Source organism: Bufo gargarizans, chromosome 8 (genome assembly GCF_014858855.1).
Source record: "Bufo gargarizans isolate SCDJY-AF-19 chromosome 8, ASM1485885v1, whole genome shotgun sequence".
NCBI classification, from domain to species: domain Eukaryota; kingdom Metazoa; phylum Chordata; class Amphibia; order Anura; family Bufonidae; genus Bufo; species Bufo gargarizans.
In genome coordinates this window covers 195,428,535-195,447,576 of record NC_058087.1, presented here as the reverse complement: position 1 = coordinate 195,447,576, position 19,042 = coordinate 195,428,535, and the positions used below count along the sequence as shown (strand labels likewise).

The following is a 19,042-nucleotide window of genomic DNA, read 5'->3' as shown; positions in this document are numbered from 1 at the left end:
CTGTAAAATGGCGGTAGATGGGTTTCCAGGTCTAAACATGGCGGCGCGACAGCCAGCAGGAATGGAGCGCCGAGACTCCGGATTGGCTGTTAGATGACGTTAAGGGCGTATGACCTCGGACGGACCAATCGGGGAAGAGGAAAGGCTACCTCTCTTCTTGTGCTCCATCTTCTGTCTACCCGCTGGAAATAAAAGTCGATACAAAGAGTTCCGTCCCGCCTGAGCCGGTGACAGTGAGGGGTCGGCGGTAGATGAGCCGCGGTGGTCGCGCTGCCTCTCGGCCTCTCGTACGGATCACAAGTGGCATCCTCGATCCGAGTGTCGGCGTCTTACAGGGGAAGCTTCTAGTGAAGCACCGGCGACTTCCGGAGTCGGCTCCTCCTCCAGCCCCCAGGGTCCTAGGTCCGGTTATGTTCAGCTTTGTCTGCTGCCTGAGAGCTGAGTGTGGGGAGCAGAGGGTGTAACTACCGTCAGCAGCCCTCAGGTAGGTGCCCTGTCCTCTACATGTCTGTGCACACTGGGCGGTAATAAACTGTGTCTTATAAGGTTATATCATCACATACACATCACTTTATAGTAGGCTATCCTGATAATCCGGAATAATAATCGCCACACGCTGCGTTACCGGGTATTTACCTGATAATCCGGTATAATAATCGCCACACGCTGCTTTACCGGGTATTTACCTGATAATCCGGTATAATAATCGCCACACGCTGCGTTACCGGGTATTTACCTGATAATCCGGTGTAATAATCGCCACTGGCTGCGTTACCGGGTATTTACCTGATAATCCGGTATAATAATCACCACACGCTGCGTTACCGGGTATTTACCTGATAATCTGGTATAATAATCGCCACACGCTGCGTTACCCGGTGTTTACCTGATAATCCGGTATAATAATCGCCACTGGCTGCGTTACCGGGTATTTACCTGATAATCCGGTATAATAATCACCACACGCTGCGTTACCGGGTATTTACCTGATAATCCGGTATAATAATCACCACACGCTGCGTTACCGGGTATTTACCTGATAATCCGGTATAATAATCACCACACGCTGCGTTACCGGGTATTTACCTGATAATCTGGTATAATAATCGCCACACACTGCGTTACCGGGTATTTACCTGATAATCTGGTATAATAATCTCCACACGCTGTGTTACCGGGTATTTACCTGATAATCCGGTATAATAATCGCCACACACTGCGTTACCGGGTATTTACCTGATAATCTGGTATAATAATCTCCACACGCTGTGTTACCGGGTATTTACCTGATAATCCGGTTTAATAATCACCACACGCTGCGTTACCCGGTGTTTACCAGATAATCTGGTGTAATAATCGCCACACGCTGCGTTACCGGGTATTTACCTGATAATCTGGTGTAATAATCGCCACACGCTGCGTTACCGGGTATTTACCTGATAACCCGGTATAATAATCGCCACACGCTGCGTTACCGGGTATTTACCTGATAATCCGGTATAATAATCGCCACACACTGCGTTACCGGGTATTTACCTGATAATCCGGTATAATAATCGCCACACACTGCGTTACCGGGTATTTACCCGATAATCCGGTATAATAAGCGTCATTTATCCGATAGTCCAGTGCCTGGCGACTCCCCGGCAGCCTCCTACCCATACCGCTGCTTGTGTCAGGGCCGCCATTACGAGCCTATCCCAGTGTGTGCAGCAAGGCGTCCTGTGGTTTGGCATATGTGACCGCAGCGGTGGATGCCGGATTATCAGGCGCTGACCTCGTTATTGATGATGTGGACCCGCCATTCTGTGCACGCTCTGACCTCCCGCACTTGGAGGGGCTTATCATTATGGCGGTCCACAGGTCGCTCTGTGCGGCGGTTCCGTGTATTAACCCCGCCTCTTCTTCTTCCTCCAGGCCCCTCCCCCCACGATGTCTTCAGAGCAGGAGGATCCTGTCGGAGAGATCGAGGTCGCCATCGAACAAGAGCCTAATGACTCGCCCAGATTTGTGCAATGTGGACGTCGCTTCCGCTGTCTGTCCTGCTGCAAGACCTTCCCCAACAAGCCCCGCGCCAAGCGCCACTGTCTGGGGCACCTCTGTGTGGATGACCCCCAGCCTCAGCCACCCAAGACTCCGGGACCAAAGAGCGAGCAGCGGCACAAGTGCATGCAGTGCGACAAGTCCTACAAAACCGCCTCATTGCTGAAGGGCCACGTGCGCAGCCACACGGGGGAGAAGCCCTTCGTCTGCAAGGAGTGCGGCCGCTCCTTCATGCAGCCCATATGCCTGCGGGTGCACATGGCCACGCACAACGGGCAGCTCCCTTTCCAGTGCGGACAGTGTGGAAAAGCTTACGCCACGCCCTCTAAGTTGCGGATCCACGAGCGGCTGCACACTGGGGAGCGCCCGTTCTCATGCTCCGACTGTGGGAAAGGGTTTGCAGACCCGTCTGTGTTTCGGAAGCACAGGCGGAGCCATGCCGGGCTGCGGCCTTACCAGTGCCAGCTGTGCCAGAAGTCCTATAGTGAACTGAAGGACCTGAAGAACCATGAACGAAGCCACACAGGGGAGAAGCCCTTCCTGTGTTCAGACTGTGGTAAGGCGTTCTCCCGCGCGTCTTCTCTCACGTGTCATCAGCGCATCCACGCCGCCCAGAAACCGTACAAGTGCCCCATATGTAGCAAAGACTTTACCCAGCTGTCTTCCTACCAGAGCCACCAACGCACACACTCCGGTGAGAAGCCTTACCTGTGCCCTCAGTGCGGCCGCATGTTCTCCGACCCCTCTAGCTTCCGGAGACACCAGCGAGCTCACCAGGGCGTCAAACCGTACCGATGCGACAAGTGCGGAAAACCATTCAGACAGCCGGCTGACCTGGCCATGCACCAGCGTATCCATACGGGCGAGAGGCCCTTCCGATGCTCGGACTGTGATAAGACGTTTGTGGCATCTTGGGACTTGAAGAGGCACCGGCTGTCGCACAGCACCGAGCGGCCCTTCCAGTGCATGGAGTGTGGCAAAGGCTTCGCCGAACGTTCCGGGCTAAGCAAACACCAACGTTCCCACAGCGGAGAGAGACCCTACAAGTGCGAGGAGTGTGGGAAGACGTTCATCGTCTCCTCCAGCCTTCGGAAACACGAACGGACCCACGTGAAGACCGAGCAGGAAGCCACCAAGAAGAAGGAAGAGTCCACCACCTGCGACAAGTGCTCGCTCACCTTCCAAAGTGTGATGGACCTCAGGAACCATCAGAGAACACACCCCGAGCTCCGGCCGTTCCGCTGTGACCAGTGTGACAAGGGTTTTGTGGACAAGGCCGGACTGAAGAAGCACCAAAGGATACACAGTGACGTGCGCCCCCACATGTGCCAGCAGTGCGGCAAGGGCTTCCACGTCCCCTCAGACCTTCGGAAGCACCAGAGGACACATGCCAAAGAGGTCAAGGGCAAAGAAGAGGAGGATGAAGAGGAGATCACCACACTGACACTCCATCCGGCCTCCGTAGAGCCTCAGCCTCTCTTCGACCCCTTGGTCTCCTTCTTAGAGAAGGTAGCTGAAGGAAACATGGAGGTGATAGAGCCCTCACCTACATCGAGCTGAAAGTTCTCTAATGTGACCAAACGAGACATTATGGACCCTACGTCTCCTACACAGAATACAGGCGGCCATCTTGTAGGGGCTTTAGTGGTGTTCATAGAGCAAACAGATCTAACTGTTGGGGGATCATCTCCCACAATGGCCGCCTCCTGTGTGTGTCAGCAGAACGTCCACCTGAAGCTGAAGCAGAGGAAGGTGTAAATGATGAGTACTGCCAGGTCGTCGGCCATTTTGTAAAACCAGTATCTGCTTGCCTCTGGCGTGGCGCGTGTCTTCAGAGAGGAACGTGAAGCGGAGATTTGCACACATCTAGAGGTCATGTGACCGGAATATGAGATTCAGTATTTTTTCGTGAAAGTAATAAAGATTTTTGCCTTCATCTACCCTCAGCGAAGCCGCCATGTTGTAAGAGTCGTTAATTCCGTAGATCCGGTTCTGACTTTTCGCTGATTCCAAGAAAGCTGGATGAGCGGCAATATGGCCGCCATTACAGCTCCCAGGGGCTGTCGCTTCCCAGGCTTCTGACTATTAGATCACCTAGTTACTCAATAGTCATGCTGGATGACCCGGCGGCCATATTAGTCACTCAGCTGCCCAGCACTCAGTGCTGGAGCGGCTGACATCAGTCACATAGGATGTAATGTCTCTGGAGGTTATATCAGTGCTGGAGCGTTATAAGAGGAGCGGCTGATATCAGTCATAGGATGTAATGTCTCTGGAGGTTATATCAGCTCTGGAGCGTTATAAGAGGAGCGGCTGATATCAGTCACATAGGATGTAATGTCTCTGGAGGTTATATCAGCGCTGGAGCGTTATAAGAGGAGCGGCTGATATCAGTCATAGGATGTAATGTCTCTGGAGGTTATATCAGCTCTGGAGCGTTATAAAAGGAGCGGCTGATATCAGTCACATAGGATGTAATGTCTCTGGAGGTTATATCAGCTCTGGAGCGTTATAAGAGGAGCGGCTGATATCAGTCACATAGGATGTAATGTCTCTGGAGGTTATATCAGCGCTGGAGCGTTATAAGAGGAGCGGCTGATATCGGTCACATAGGATGTAATGTCTGGAGGTTATATCAGTACTGGAGCGTTATAGGAGGAGCGGCTGATATCAGTCACATGGGATGTAATGTCTCTGGAGGTTATATCAGCGCTGGAGCGTTATAGGAGGAGCGGCTGATACCAGTCACATAGGATGTAATGTCTCTGGAGGTTATATCAGTCCTGGAGAATTATAAGAGGAGTGGCTGATATCAGTGACATATGATGTAATGTCTCTGGAGGTTATATCAGTCCTGGAGCATTATAAGAGGAGCGGCTGATATCAGTCACATATGATGTAATGTCTTTGGAGGTTATATCAGCGCTGGAGCGTTATAAGAGGAGCGGCTGATATCAGTCACATAGGATGTGATGTCTCTGGAGGTTATATCAGCGCTGGAGCGTTATAAGAGGAGCGGCTGATATCAGTCACATAGGATGTGATGTCTCTGGAGGTTATATCAGCGCTGGAGCGTTATAAGAGGAGCGGCTGATATCAGTCACATAGGATGTAAAGTCTCTGGAGGTTATATCAGCGCTGGAGCGTTATAGGAGGAGCGGCTGATATCAGTCACATGTGATGTAATGTCTGGAGGTTATATCAGCGCTGGGGCGTTATAGGAGGAGCGGCTGATATCAGTCACATAGGATGTGATGTCTCTGGAGGTTATATCAGTACTGGAGCGTTATAGGAGGGGCGGCTGATATCAGTCACATAGGATGTAATGTCTCTGGAGATTATATCAGTACTGGAGCGTTATAAGAGGAGCGGCAGATATCAGGCACATAGGATGTAATGTCTCTGGAGGTTATATCAGTCCTGGAGCGTTATAAGAGGAGCGGCTGATATCAGTGACATATGATGTAATGTCTGGAGGTTATATCATTACTGGAGCGTTATAAGAGGAGCGGCTGATATCAGTCACATAGGATGCAATGTCTCTGGAGGTTATATCAGCACTGGAGCGTTATAAGAGGAGCGGCTGATATCAGTCACATGGGATGTAATGTCTCTGGAGGTTATAACAGGAGCGGCTGATATCAGTCACATATGGTGTAATGTCTCTGGAGGTTATATCAGTCCTGGAGCATTATAAGAGGAGCGGCTGATATCAGTGCTGGAGTGTTATAGGAGGAGCGGCTGATATCAGTGACATATAATGTAATGTCTCTGGAGGTTATATCAGAGCTGGAGTGTTATAGGAGGAGCGGCTGATATCAGGCACATAGGATGTAATGTCTCTGGAGGTTATATCAGAGCTGGAGTGTTATAGGAGGAGCGGCTGATATCAGGCACATAGGATGTAATGTCTCTGGAGGTTATATCAGTCCTCGAGCGTTTTAAGAGGAGCAGCTGATATCAGTCACATAGGATGTAATGTCTATGGAGGTTATATCAGCGCTGGAGCGTTATAAGAGGAGCGGCTGATATCAGGCACAGATGATGTAATGTCTCTGGAGGTTATATCAGTACTGGAGCGTTATAAGAGGAGCGGCTGATATCAGTCACATGTGATGTAATGTCTTAGCACTGGAGATGTGACAGCAGGGATGTAAGGCAATGAAAAGGTATGTGGTTGAGGCCTCTTTCACACTGGCATGTGCGGCCCGTGGTCGTGCTGCAGCCCTCGGGGCAGCGGATTGCGGACCTATTCACTGGAATGGGTCCGCGATCCGGCCGTTGCGCAAAAAGATAAAACATGTCCTATCTTTTTGCGGAACGGAAGTACGGGACGAAACCCCACAGAAGCACTCCGTCGGGTTCAGTTACGCACCATTCCGCATCTCCGGACCCGTTTAAGTGAAAGGGTCGGCATCCGTGATGCAGAATGCCCACGGAATACGGCAACGGGCCGCACACGCCAGTGTGAAAGAGGCCTAAGTCCTGGCTGGTCTCATTCAGTGACGAAGCGCACGGTAAAGTCCCTGGTGGTCTCGGGCAGTGATGGGCATGTAGTAACATAGTACATAAGGCCGAAAAAAGCCCTCGCTCCATGTAGTTCAGCCTGTTCTCCTGCAAGTTGATCCAGAGGAAGGCAAAACTATTTTTTTTTTAAACCTGGGAGGTAGAAGCCAATTTTCCTCACTTTGGAGTCGGAAAGGATTTTTTTCCCCCTAATCAGGCATCAGAATAACTCCCTGGATCAACAACCCCTCTCTAGTAGCTATAGCCTGCTGCCAGCGCTGCCTCCTCATCAACGCTTACCTTCTCGCCGTTGCATCCGCAGCGGTCAGCAGGTGTAATCACCCCCAAGCCGTCCCGTTCATTTCAAGGGGACGGGTCGCTCCTATTACACTTGTATAAAAGCGATCCGTACCATTAAAATGAACGGGACGGCTTGGGGGTGATTACACCTGCTGACCGCTGCGGATGCAACGGCGAGAAGGTAAACAGTGAAGAGGAGGCAGCGCTGATCGGCGCGCGCCTTCTCGTCAAACAGCTGATCGGCGGGGTGCCGGACCCCAGCTAATCTGATATTGATGACCTATCCCAAGGATAGGTGATCAATAAATATACGGTAACTCGGACAACCCCTTTAATGGTCTTGGGCAGAGATGAGAGATGTGGAAAAGTCTCTAGTGGTCTCGGGCAGTGATGGAGCACGTAGTAAAGTCTCTAGTGGTCTCGGGCGGTGTGTGGTGAATTCCCTAATGGGCTCAGGCAGCTATGTGGTATGCGGTAGAGTCAGTGGTGGTCTGAGGCAGCGATGTGGTATGGGGTAGAGTCAGTGGTGGTCTGAGGCAGCGATGTGGTATGCGGTAGTCAGTGGTGGTCTGAGGCAGCGATGGGGTACGCGGTAGTCAGTGGTGGTCTGAGGCAGCGATGGGGTACGCGGTAGTCAGTGGTGGTCTGAGGCAGCGATGGGGTATGCGGTAGAGTCAGTGGTGGTCTGAGGCAGCGATGTGGTATGCGGTAGAGTCAGTGGTGGTCTGAGGCAGCGATGTGGTACGCGGTAGAGTCAGTGGTGGTCTGAGGCAGCGATGGGGTACGCGGTAGTCAGTGGTGGTCTGAGGCAGCGATGGGGTACGCGGCAGCGATGGGGTACGCGGTAGTCAGTGGTGGTCTGAGGCAGCGATGGGGTACGCGGTAGTCAGTGGTGGTCTGAGGCAGCGATGGGGTACGCGGTAGTCAGTGGTAGCGATGTGGTATACGGTAGAGTCAGTGGTGGTCTGAGGCAGCGATGGGGTACGCGGTAGTCAGTGGTGGTCTGAGGCAGCGATGGGGTACGCGGTAGTCAGTGGTGGTCTGAGGCAGCGATGGGGTATGCGGTAGAGTCAGTGGTGGTCTGAGGCAGCGATGTGGTATGCGGTAGAGTCAGTGGTGGTCTGAGGCAGCGATGTGGTATGCGGTAGAGTCAGTGGTGGTCTGAGGCAGCGATGGGGTACGCGGTAGTCAGTGGTGGTCTGAGGCAGCGATGGGGTACGCGGTAGTCAGTGGTGGTCTGAGGCAGCGATGGGGTACGCGGTAGTCAGTGGTGGTCTGAGGCAGCGATGTGGTATGCGGTAGTCAGTGGTGGTCTGAGGCAGCGATGTGGTATGCGGTAGAGTCAGTGGTGGTCTGAGGCAGCGATGGGGTACACGGTAGTCAGTGGTGGTCTGAGGCAGCGATGGGGTACGTGGTAGAGTACCTGTTGATCTCAGGCAGCCCCGCCAGACACACTTACTGTAAGTCGCCATCTTTAGTGAGCGGACAGATCGATTTTGCCGCCTGTTATTCACAGAAGACGACTCAGAATCAAACACATTAATAGTTTATTTAATACAAGATCTTTATAAAAAAACACGTGGAGCAGTCGGTACGGGGGCCACGCTCCTCAAGTCCAGCATGAAAATGTAAGCAGGAACCGCAGCTGTCACGTTCAGGACGACCTGCAGGCAGCGTAACCCAGGGCGGTCAGCGAGCACCAGGGCATGATGGCAAGTTGGCGCCACCCTGCTCAGAAGCAAATAAAAAATGGCTTCCATCTCTGGGGGTCATTACAAGAAGAAAGTGCAATCTCCTCTCTGTGGAGAGTATTAGGGAGCAGGGACAGTCCAGAGCTGCATCCACAATTCTGCTGGAGATTCTGAACTCCCTGCTGGTTCAGTGTCTGCACAAGTGCGAGATGTAGTGTGGATGCAGAGAGCACCGCATTCTGGCCCCAGCAATATTGTGGATGAAGCCCCATCTGTGGAGACATATTACACGGATATATGGAGACTATAGAGCCGACATCGACTCGCACACGTGACGCTCATGTACAGTGTGTGGCCACACATGATCCCTACATTGTTATTGGACCTTCTGAGAACGCACTCACGCAAGTCGCCCACAGATATCACAATTATGTGGCAAAATTGTGCAGGGGGCGCCCAAACCTGAGAGAACACAGAGATTCGCGGCTGCGTCCCTCGCACAAACGCTATAATTACATCCATAGTAGTAAAGTATAAGGCACACTTCGAAAACGCACACAGTGTCGGTATTAGGCCACCACACGAGTTCAGTTACCCGGCCCCACTGGGTCCTGGATTCAGCAAAGTCGTTTCAGCGGGGGCCACGGGGTCAGGACGGCATCCAGTATAATACAGATATATAGGGGAGGGCCACAGGGCTCCTCCTAAGCTCTTCTCCTTTCAACCCGTGACGGACACTGCGATGATGATGGCGATGATGATGAGCAAGATGACCACGCAGATGGCGATGTAGAGCTTCTTCTGCAGAGAGAAGAGACGAGGTGTAAAACATGTCGGCACAGAGGATAGGGCGTCTGTCCTCGGCTCGTTCTCACCTTACGCGACTTCTTCCTGTTGTCCACCGCCTGGTCCAGCTGCTTCTTGGCTTTTTCGACATAATCCGTGGAATGTAAAATGTTCTTCTCGATGCTGTCTATCGTCTCCCCCTGAGGTGGGAGGGACAGAGTCAGGACAATGATGAGGACACGGCAGAAAGATCACCCTCCACCACCACCTCCTATGACGGACACACATATAGACACATGCATCACCTGCGCCTCAACCTCCATGGCCATGTACATGAACATGTCGTGAAGCTCCAAAATGCTCTTCTCCAGTTTCAGGATCTCCTCGTGCCGCGCTTCTATTTCATTCAGGGCCTGTTTAGTGATCTGCGTGTCCTTCAGGATCTGCAGGGAGAAGCCCACCGCTCACACAGACTGGTCCGTTTACTACCGACGACCTGTGCAGGAACGGCCAGTGCCCTAGACGGCATCCTCCGCCAATCACCACCACTCACGCCAACCCCCGCCAATCGCCACCACTCACGCCAACCCCCGCCAATCGCCACCACTCACGCCAACCCCCGCCAATGACCACCACTCACGCCAACCCCCGCCAATCGCCACCACTCACGCCAACCCCCCGCCAATCGCCACCACTCACGCCAACCCCCGCCAATCGCCACCACTCACTCCAACCCCCGCCAATCGCCACCACTCACTCCAACCCCCGCCAATCGCCACCACTCACTCCAACCCCCGCCAATCGCCACCACTCACTCCAACCCCCGCCAATCGCCACCACTCACTCCAACCCCCGCCAATCGCCACCACTCACTCCAACCCCCGCCAATCGCCACCACTCACTCCAACCCCCGCCAATCGCCACCACTCACTCCAACCCCCGCCAATCGCCACCACTCACTCCAACCCCCGCCAATCGCCACCACTCACTCCAACCCCCGCCAATCACCACCACTCACTCCAACCCCCGCCAATCACCACCACTCACTCCAACCCCCGCCAATGACCACCAATCACTCCAACCCCTGCCAATGACCACCAATCACAATCAACACCACTCCCTGCATCCTCCAGCATCCTACGCCAATCACCACCACTGCCACCAACCACCACCACTCACTCCAACCCCCACCACTCTCTGCATCCCCCGGCAATCACCACCACACCCTCCAACCCCCCGCATCCTACGCCAATCACCACCACTCCCCGCATTCTCCACCACACCATCCAACCCCCCCCATCCTCCGCCAACCACCACATGCTCTAACCCCCGCCAATCACCACCACACCATCCAACCCCCACATCCTCCGCCAATCAGCACCACTCCCTGCAAAACCTGCATCCTCCACCAATCACCACCACTCACTCCAACCCCCACATCCTCTGCTAATCACCACCACTACCCCTAGACCTGACATCCTTCAATCAGCACCTGTACCTCATAGGATGACACCGGCCACAGCCTCTCCACCAACCTCCAAGATCCTGCTGCCTCATTCCCCACCCCCTCTTACATTGCAGGTGAACACGTCCGTCTGTCCGGACTCCAGCATTTCATCAAACTGCTCATCAGTAACGTTGTGTCCAGCTGTGAAACAACAACAGGAAGGTTAATGGTGTCCTCGCACTACAACCCCCAGCAGAAACAGGTACTGTGCGCAGTCTGGCATATTAACATGACTACATCCCCCAGCATACACAAGACGCCCCTGCCTATAGGCACATACTGATCTGGAGCTGCCGCTTGATCCTCTTTACGTTGCTGTCTCTGTATTGGGTCTGCACCATATTACATCGGTTCAGGGTTTCGATAAATTGCTGAGAGAGGACAGAGTGCTGCAAGAGGAGAGACGTCCTGAGAAATGCCCCCCGTCCTCTGCACCCCAAACTGAACCTCGGGGACCCGAATCTACCTGAGTCTTCTTCATGCGCAGGTGCACCGATCTCCGGACCGCCTCATCTTCGTCCTTTATCTCAATGACTATAATAAAGAAGGAACCGCAGTGAGAGGGGGATCGGCAGATCCAGAGGGGGAGCAGAGCATGCACACCCTTCTTTAGGCCCCTACCCCGGCCATAACACCGCTCCCCAAGACTGGCCTATCCTCCATTTACACACCGGCCTCATTCTCCAAGCCTTGACTCTCCACTTCTGCCCACATTTATCTGCCCTAACAACCGGCCCCTGCCTCCGGCCGTGGGCCCCTCCCGTTGTGGCCCCTGCCCCGGCCATAACACCGCTCCCCAAGACTGGCCTATCCTCCATTTACACACCGGCCTCATTCTCCAAGCCTTGACTCTCCACTTCTGCCCACATTTATCTGCCCTAACAACCGGCCCCTGCCTCCAGCTGTGGGCCCCTCCCGTTGTGGCCCCTGCCCCCGGCTGTGGGCCCCTCCCGTTGTGGCCCCTGCCCCCGGCTGTGGGCCCCTCCCGTTGTGGCCCCTGCCCCCGGCTGTGGGCCCCTCCCGTTGTGGCCCCTGCCCCCGGCTATATGCCCGGCACTTACGCTGTAGCTTGCTGCGGAGTTCCTTGGCTAAACATTTGATCTCCTCCAGTTATGGCCCCTGCCTCCGGCTATGGGCCCCTCCAGTTATGGCCCCTGCCTCCGGCTATGGGCCCCTCCAGTTATGGCCCCTGCCTCCGGCTATGGGCCCCTCCAGTTGTGGCCCCTGCCTCCGGCTATAGGCCCCTCCAGTTGTGGCCCCTGCCTCCGGCTATGGGCCCCTCCAGTTATGGCCCCTGCCTCCGGCTATGGGCCCCTCCAGTTATGGCCCCTGCCTCCGGCTATGGGCCCCTCCAGTTATGGCCCCTGCCTCCGGCTATGGGCCCCTCCAGTTATGGCCCCTGCCTCCGGCTATGGGCCCCTCCAGTTATGGCCCCTGCCTCCTGCTATGGGCCCCTCCAGTTATGGCCCCTGCCTCCGGCTATGGGCCCCTCCCCGGCCCCTGCCTCCGGCTATGGGCCCCTCCCCGGCCCCTGCCTCCGGCTATGGGCCCCTCCCCGGCCCCTGCCTCCGGCTATGGGCCCCTCCCCGGCCCCTGCCTCCGGCTATGGGCCCCTCCAGTTATGGCCCCTGCCTCCGGCCATGGGCCCCTCCAGTTATGGCCCCTGCCTCCGGCCATGGGCCCCTCCCCGGGACTTACGCTGTAGCTTGCTGCGGAGTTCCTTGGCTAAACGTTTGATCTCCTCCCGTAGAGACTGTAAATCTTTCTTCAAATCTGAGAAGAGACATCGATGGGATTAGTCAGAACTCGAATCACCGAGACGTCCTGCAGCCCAAAATCAACACGTACACACCTGCCAAGAGTGGGGGCAGCTACTACAGGTGGACTGCAGGGTGAAGGGGTGAAGGGTCAAAGGTCATCACCACAGAACAGGGTCATGTGATGAGGGGTCAGGGTCACGGGTTATCACCACAGTGCAGGGTCATGTGATGAGGGGTCAGGGTCACGGGTGGCGTGCGGGGTCATGCTGGTGGTTCTAGTGAGGTCAGGGTGCCCGGCAGGCGCTCCGATGAGGTCACTTACTCTCCTCCGGGAGCGGCTGGCTGAGGATCTTCACCTGGCTGGCCTCCAGCTCCGTCACCTTGGTGCTGAGGACGGCCATAGATTCCCGGATCTCACGAGTCTAAGAAAACAGACAGTGGAAGGCAATGTAATGACAGAGCGGGGGGGGCGCCCCCTGCTGGCCCCCGGGTAATATTACCATCTGGAAGAACTGCTTGTCGGTCTCGGATTCATCGCTGCCGCCATTTGTCATCGGGATGAAAATTTTGTGCTCATCGGACTCAGAGTCGCTGTCACCCTGAAAGAAAAAGGGTTCATGAGACAAAGGGGGCCCCGAACACAAGAGGGGCCCCTCTACATGATGATTCAATGTATAATGGAACCTTCTGCTGAATGTTTTGCTTCAATGTTCCACCATTTTCAAAATCTTTGTCTGTTGTTAGTGAATGTGCAGCAAACAATGTGCACCATGTACCGTACACACCGTGCACCATGTACCGTACACACCGTGCACCGTACACACCGTGCACCATGTACCGTACACACCGTACACCATGTACCGTACACACCATGTACCGTACACACCATGTACCGTACACACCATGTACCGTACACACCATGTACCGTACACACCATGTACCGTACACACCGTGCACCATGTACCGTACACCATGTACCGTACACACCGTGCACCATGTACCGTGCACCATGTACCGTACACACCGTGCACCATGTACCGTACACACCGTGCACCATGTACCGTGCACCATGTACCGTACACACCGTGCACCATGTACCGTACACACCGTGCACCGTACACACCGTGCACCATGTACCGTACACACCATGTACCGTACACACCATGTACCGTACACACCATGTACCGTACACACCATACCATACAACATGCACCATATACTCTGTACTATACAGGGAGTGCAGAATTATTAGGCGAGTTGTATTTTTGAGGATTAATTTTATTATTGAACAACAACCATGTTCTCAATGAACCCAAAAAACTCATTAATATCAAAGCTGAATATTTTTGGAAGTAGTTTTTAGTTTTTTAGTTTTAGCTATTTTAGGGGGATATCTGTGTGTGCAGGTGACTATTACTGTGCATAATTATTAGGCAACTTAACCAAAAACAAATATATACCTATTTCAATTATTTATTTTTACCAGTGAAACCAATATAACATCTCAACATTCACAAATATACATTTCTGACATTCAAAAACAAAACAAAAACAAATCAGCGACCAATATAGCCGCCTTTCTTTGCAAGGACACTCAGAAGCCGCCATCCATGGATTCTGTCAGTGTTTTGATCTGTTCACCATCAACATTGCGTGCAGCAGCAACCACAGCCTCCCAGACACTGTTCAGAGAGGTGGACTGTTTTCCCTCCTTGTAAATCTCACATTTGATGATGGACCACAGGTTCTCAATGGGGTTCAGATCAGGTGAACAAGGAGGCCATGTCATTAGATTTTCTTCTTTTATACCCTTTCTTGCCAGCCACGCTGTGGAGTACTTGGACGCGTGTGATGGAGCATTGTCCTGCATGAAAATCATGTTTTTCTTACCTTGCAGACTTCTTCCTGTACCACTGCTTGAAGAAGGTGTCTTCCAGAAACTGGCAGTAGGACTGGGAGTTGAGCTTGACTCCATCCTCAACCCGAAAAGGCCCCACAAGCTCATCTTTGATGATACCAGCCCAAACCAGTACTCCACCTCCACCTTGCTGGCGTCTGAGTCGGACTGGAGCTCTCTGCCCTTTACCAATCCAGCCACGGGCCCATCCATCTGGCCCATCAAGACTCACTCTCATTTCATCAGTCCATAAAACCTTAGAAAAATCAGTCTTGAGATATTTCTTGGCCCAGTCTTGACGTTTCAGCTTGTGTGTCTTGTTCAGTGGTGGTCGTCTTTCAGCCTTTCTTACCTTGGCCATGTCTCTGAGTATTGCACACCTTGTGCTTTTGGGCACTCCAGTGATGTGGCAGCTCTGAAATATGGCCAAACTGGTGGCAAGTGGCATCTTGGCAGCTGCACGCTTGACTTTTCTCAGTTCATGGGCAGTTATTTTGCGCCTTGGTTTTTCCACACGCTTCTTGCGACCCTGTTGACTATTTTGAATGAAACGCTTGATTGTTCGATGATCACGCTTCAGAAGCTTTGCAATTCTAAGAGTGCCGCATCCCTCTGCAAGATGTCTCACTATTTGTGACTTTTCTGAGCCTGTCAAGTCCTTCTTTTGACCCATTTTGCCAAAGGAAAGGAAGTTGCCTAATAATTATGCACACCTGATATAGGGTGTTGATGTCATTAGACCACACCCCTTCTCATTACAGAGATGCACATCACCTAATATGCTTAATTGGTAGTAGGCTTTCCAGCCTATACAGCTTGGAGTAAGACGACATGCATAAAGAGGATGATGTGGTCAAAATACTCATGTGCCTAATAATTCTGCACTCCCTGTATACCGTCCACCATTTACCTATATACTGTGTGCTATATACTGTGTACCATATACCGCACACCATTTACCATATACCGTACACCATGCACCGTGTACCATATACTGTGTACTATATACCGCACACCATGCACCGTGTACCATATACTGTGTACTATATACCGTACACCATGCACCGTGTACCATATACTGTGTACTATATACCGTACACCATGCACCGTGTACCATATACTGTGTACTATATACCGTACACCATGCACCGTGTACCATATACTGTGTACTATATACCGTACACCATGCACCATGTACCATATACTGTGTACTATATACCGTACACCATACACAGTGTACCATATACTGTGTACTATATACCGTACACTCGGAACGCTCCGCCCGCCCCTCAGTCTTTCGCTGTAGTTCGCCCTGTGCTCTGGAGGTTTGCGGTATGACTTTTGCTCAGCGCTCACAATATCAGGAGCAAGAACTTAGGGCGGAGACGCTGGGGCGGATTTCGCTTTGACAAGAGGTGAATGTAAATCAGATTCCACTTGGATTTCCGTAGGTATTCCACTGTGTGACCCGACCCCGCGGCCGGGGCTACACCGCCATCTGTGCAGTCACAACCTACCGCAATGCCAGAATCACAAGACATCTAGCAGTCCTGACCACGCAGTGCATGCTGGGATATGTAGTCCTACGGCACCTGTGGGGGGCATGCTGGGATATGTAGTCCTACGGCACCTGTGGGGGGGCATGCTGGGATATGTAGTCCTACGGCACCTGGGGGGGCATGCTGGGATATGTAGTCCTATGGGACCTGTGGGGGGGGGGGGGGGGGCATGCTGGGATATGTAGTCCTACGGCACCTGTGGGGGCATGCTGGGATATGTAGTCCTACGGCACCTGGGGGGGCATGCTGGGATATGTAGTCCTATGGGACCTGTGGGGGGAGGGGGCATGCTGGGATATGTAGTCCTACGGCACCTGTGGGGGGAGGGGGCCATGCTGGGATATGTAGTCCTACGGCACCTGTGGGGGGAGGGGGCATGCTGGGATATGTAGTCCTACGGCACCTGTGGGGGGCGGGGGCATGCTGGGCTATGTAGTCCTACGGCACCTGTGGGGGGCATGCTGGGATATGTAGTCCTACGGCACCTGTGGGGGGCATGCTGGGCTATGTAGTCCTACGGCACCTGTGGGGGGCATGCTGGGATATGTAGTCCTACGGCACCTGTGGGGGGCATGCTGGGATATGTAGTCCTACGGCACCTGTGGGGGGCATGCTGGGATATGTAGTCCTACGGCACCTGTGGGGGGCATGCTGGGATATGTAGTCCTACGGCACCTGTGGGGGGCATGCTGGGATATGTAGTCCTACGGCACCTGTGGGGGGCATGCTGGGATATGTAGTCCTACGGCACCTGTGGGGGGCATGCTGGGATATGTAGTCCTACGGCACCTGTGGGGGGCATGCTGGGATATGTAGTCCTACGGCACCTGTGGGGGGGGCATGCTGGGATATGTAGTCCTACGGCACCTGTGGGGGGGGCATGCTGGGATATGTAGTCCTACGGCACCTGTGGGGGGGGCATGCTGGGATATGTAGTCCTACAGCACCTGTGGGGGGGCATGCTGGGATATGTAGTCCTACAGCACCTGTGGGGGGGCATGCTGGGATATGTAGTCCTACAGCACCTGTGGGGGGCATGCTGGGATATGTAGTCCTACGGCACCTGTGGGGGGCATGCTGGGCTATGTAGTCCTACGGCACCTGTGGGGGGGGGGCATGCTGGGATATGCAGTCCTACGGCACCTGGGGGGGGGCATGCCGGGATATGTAGTCCTACGGCACCTGTGGGGGGCATGCTGGGCTATGTAGTCCTACGGCACCTGGGGGGGGGCATGCTGGGATATGCAGTCCTACGGCACCTGGGGGGGGGGGGGGGGGCATGCCGGGATATGTAGTCCTACGGCACCTGTTGGGGGCATGCTGGGCTATGTAGTCCTACGGCACCTGTGGGGGGGCAATGCTGGGCTATGTACTCCTACGGCACCTGTGGGGGGGGCATGCTGGGATATGTAGTCCTACGGCACCTGTGGGGGGGCATGCTGGGATATGTAGTCCTACGGCACCTGGGGGGGCATGCTGGGATATGTAGTCCTATGGGACCTGGGGGGGGGGGGGGGGCATGCTGGGATATGTAGTCCTACGGCACCTGTGGGGGCATGCTGGGATATGTAGTCCTACGGCACCTGGGGGGGCATGCTGGGATATGTAGTCCTATGGGACCTGTGGGGGGAGGGGGCATGCTGGGATATGTAGTCCTACGGCACCTGTGGGGGGAGGGGGCATGCTGGGATATGTAGTCCTACGGCACCTGTGGGGGGCGGGGGCATGCTGGGCTATGTAGTCCTACGGCACCTGTGGGGGGCATGCTGGGATATGTAGTCCTACGGCACCTGTGGGGGGCATGCTGGGCTATGTAGTCCTACGGCACCTGTGGGGGGCATGCTGGGCTATGTAGTCCTACGGCACCTGTGGGGGGCATGCTGGGATATGTAGTCCTACGGCACCTGTGGGGGGCATGCTGGGATATGTAGTCCTACGGCACCTGTGGGGGGCATGCTGGGATATGTAGTCCTACGGCACCTGTGGGGGGCATGCTGGGATATGTAGTCCTACGGCACCTGTGGGGGGCATGCTGGGATATGTAGTCCTACGGCACCTGTGGGGGGCATGCTGGGATATGTAGTCCTACGGCACCTGTGGGGGGCATGCTGGGATATGTAGTCCTACGGCACCTGTGGGGGGGGCATGCTGGGATATGTAGTCCTACGGCACCTGTGGGGGGGGGGGGGGCATGCTGGGATATGTAGTCCTACAGCACCTGTGGGGGGGCATGCTGGGATATGTAGTCCTACAGCACCTGTGGGGGGAATGCTGGGATATGTAGTCCTACGGCACCTGTGGGGGGCATGCTGGGCTATGTAGTCCTACGGCACCTGTGGGGGGGGGGGCATGCTGGGATATGCAGTCCTACGGCACCTGGGGGGGGGGCATGCCGGGATATGTAGTCCTACGGCACCTGTGGGGGGCATGCTGGGCTATGTAGTCCTACGGCACCTGGGGGGGGGGCATGCTGGGATATGCAGTCCTACGGCACCTGGGGGGGGGGGGCATGCCGGGATATGTAGTCCTACGGCACCTGTTGGGGGCATGCTGGGCTATGTAGTCCTACGGCACCTGTGCGGGGCATGCCGGGATATGTAGTCCGCCCATCCATCCTGTCACCTGTGGTCCCCGCACTCACCAGGTTCAGCTCCTTGGTCCGGTCCCTCATTCTGCCGCTGGACTCTCAGCCTCCTCTCCCAAAACACTTCTCACAACTTAGTTTCTGCCACTTCCACTCGTGCTGCGCATGACCCGCCCCGACTCCGCCCACCGCACCCTTCCTGCGGCAGAAGAACCATAGAGTGGGGAGAGGTAGAAGGAGAGGCGCGAAGCATGCCGGGATGCCGGAGGACCGGAGTGCGGCGGTATATAAAGCAGCCCGCGCGCCTCCGTCTCCAGTGGGGCTTCCGCTGCGGCTTGTGGCACCGATGGGCCGGGCCTGTAGGAGGGAGCAATCTCCGAATGGAGGGGATGATGTGCGTTTCTAAAGC

General features: G+C 54.5%; 2 protein-coding genes across 3 annotated transcripts; one reads left to right on the top strand and one right to left on the bottom strand.

Annotated features, from left to right (window-relative positions):
• Positions 1-184: 184 nt before the first annotated feature.
• ZNF668 (zinc finger protein 668) lies at positions 185-3,983 on the top strand. Its single transcript, XM_044302676.1, has 2 exons — positions 185-484; positions 1,918-3,983. The coding sequence occupies exon 2, from the start codon at positions 1,933-1,935 to the stop codon at positions 3,601-3,603; it is 1,671 nt and encodes a 556-aa protein (XP_044158611.1). The 5' UTR covers positions 185-484; positions 1,918-1,932; the 3' UTR covers positions 3,604-3,983.
• Positions 3,984-8,630: 4,647 nt separating this feature from the next.
• Positions 8,631-18,840, bottom strand: STX4 (syntaxin 4). 2 transcript variants are annotated; one of them, XM_044303473.1, is made up of 10 exons: positions 18,691-18,840; positions 13,094-13,192; positions 12,916-13,015; positions 12,532-12,606; positions 11,300-11,367; positions 11,114-11,222; positions 10,901-10,974; positions 9,632-9,769; positions 9,416-9,526; positions 8,631-9,341 (listed from the first exon to the last, which is right to left on the bottom strand). In XM_044303473.1, the coding sequence occupies exons 1-10, from the start codon at positions 18,718-18,720 to the stop codon at positions 9,261-9,263; spliced, it is 885 nt and encodes a 294-aa protein (XP_044159408.1). In that variant the 5' UTR covers positions 18,721-18,840; the 3' UTR covers positions 8,631-9,260. The 2 variants fall into 2 exon arrangements, with proteins under 2 accessions (XP_044159408.1, XP_044159409.1); XM_044303474.1 differs by lacking the exons at positions 12,532-12,606; positions 12,916-13,015; positions 13,094-13,192; positions 18,691-18,840 and adding an exon at positions 11,895-11,922.
• Positions 18,841-19,042: the final 202 nt, after the last annotated feature.

What these genes read in the sequence shown, in the direction of transcription:
- ZNF668 (XM_044302676.1), top strand. Translation starts at nt 1,933, where the DNA reads ATGTCTTCAGAGCAGGAGGATCCTGTCGGAGAGATCGAGGTCGCCATC.
- STX4 (XM_044303473.1), bottom strand. Translation starts at nt 18,720, where the DNA reads ATGAGGGACCGGACCAAGGAGCTGAACCTG. An exon ending in CCAGCCGCTCCCGGAGGAGA is followed by an intron (nt 12,607 to 12,915) that starts GTAAGTGACCTC and finishes GTCTCTTCTCAG; the next exon opens with ATTTGAAGAAAGATTTACAG. An exon ending in TGCGCATGAAGAAGACTCAG is followed by an intron (nt 11,223 to 11,299) that starts GTAGATTCGGGT and finishes CTCCTCTTGCAG; the next exon opens with CACTCTGTCCTCTCTCAGCA.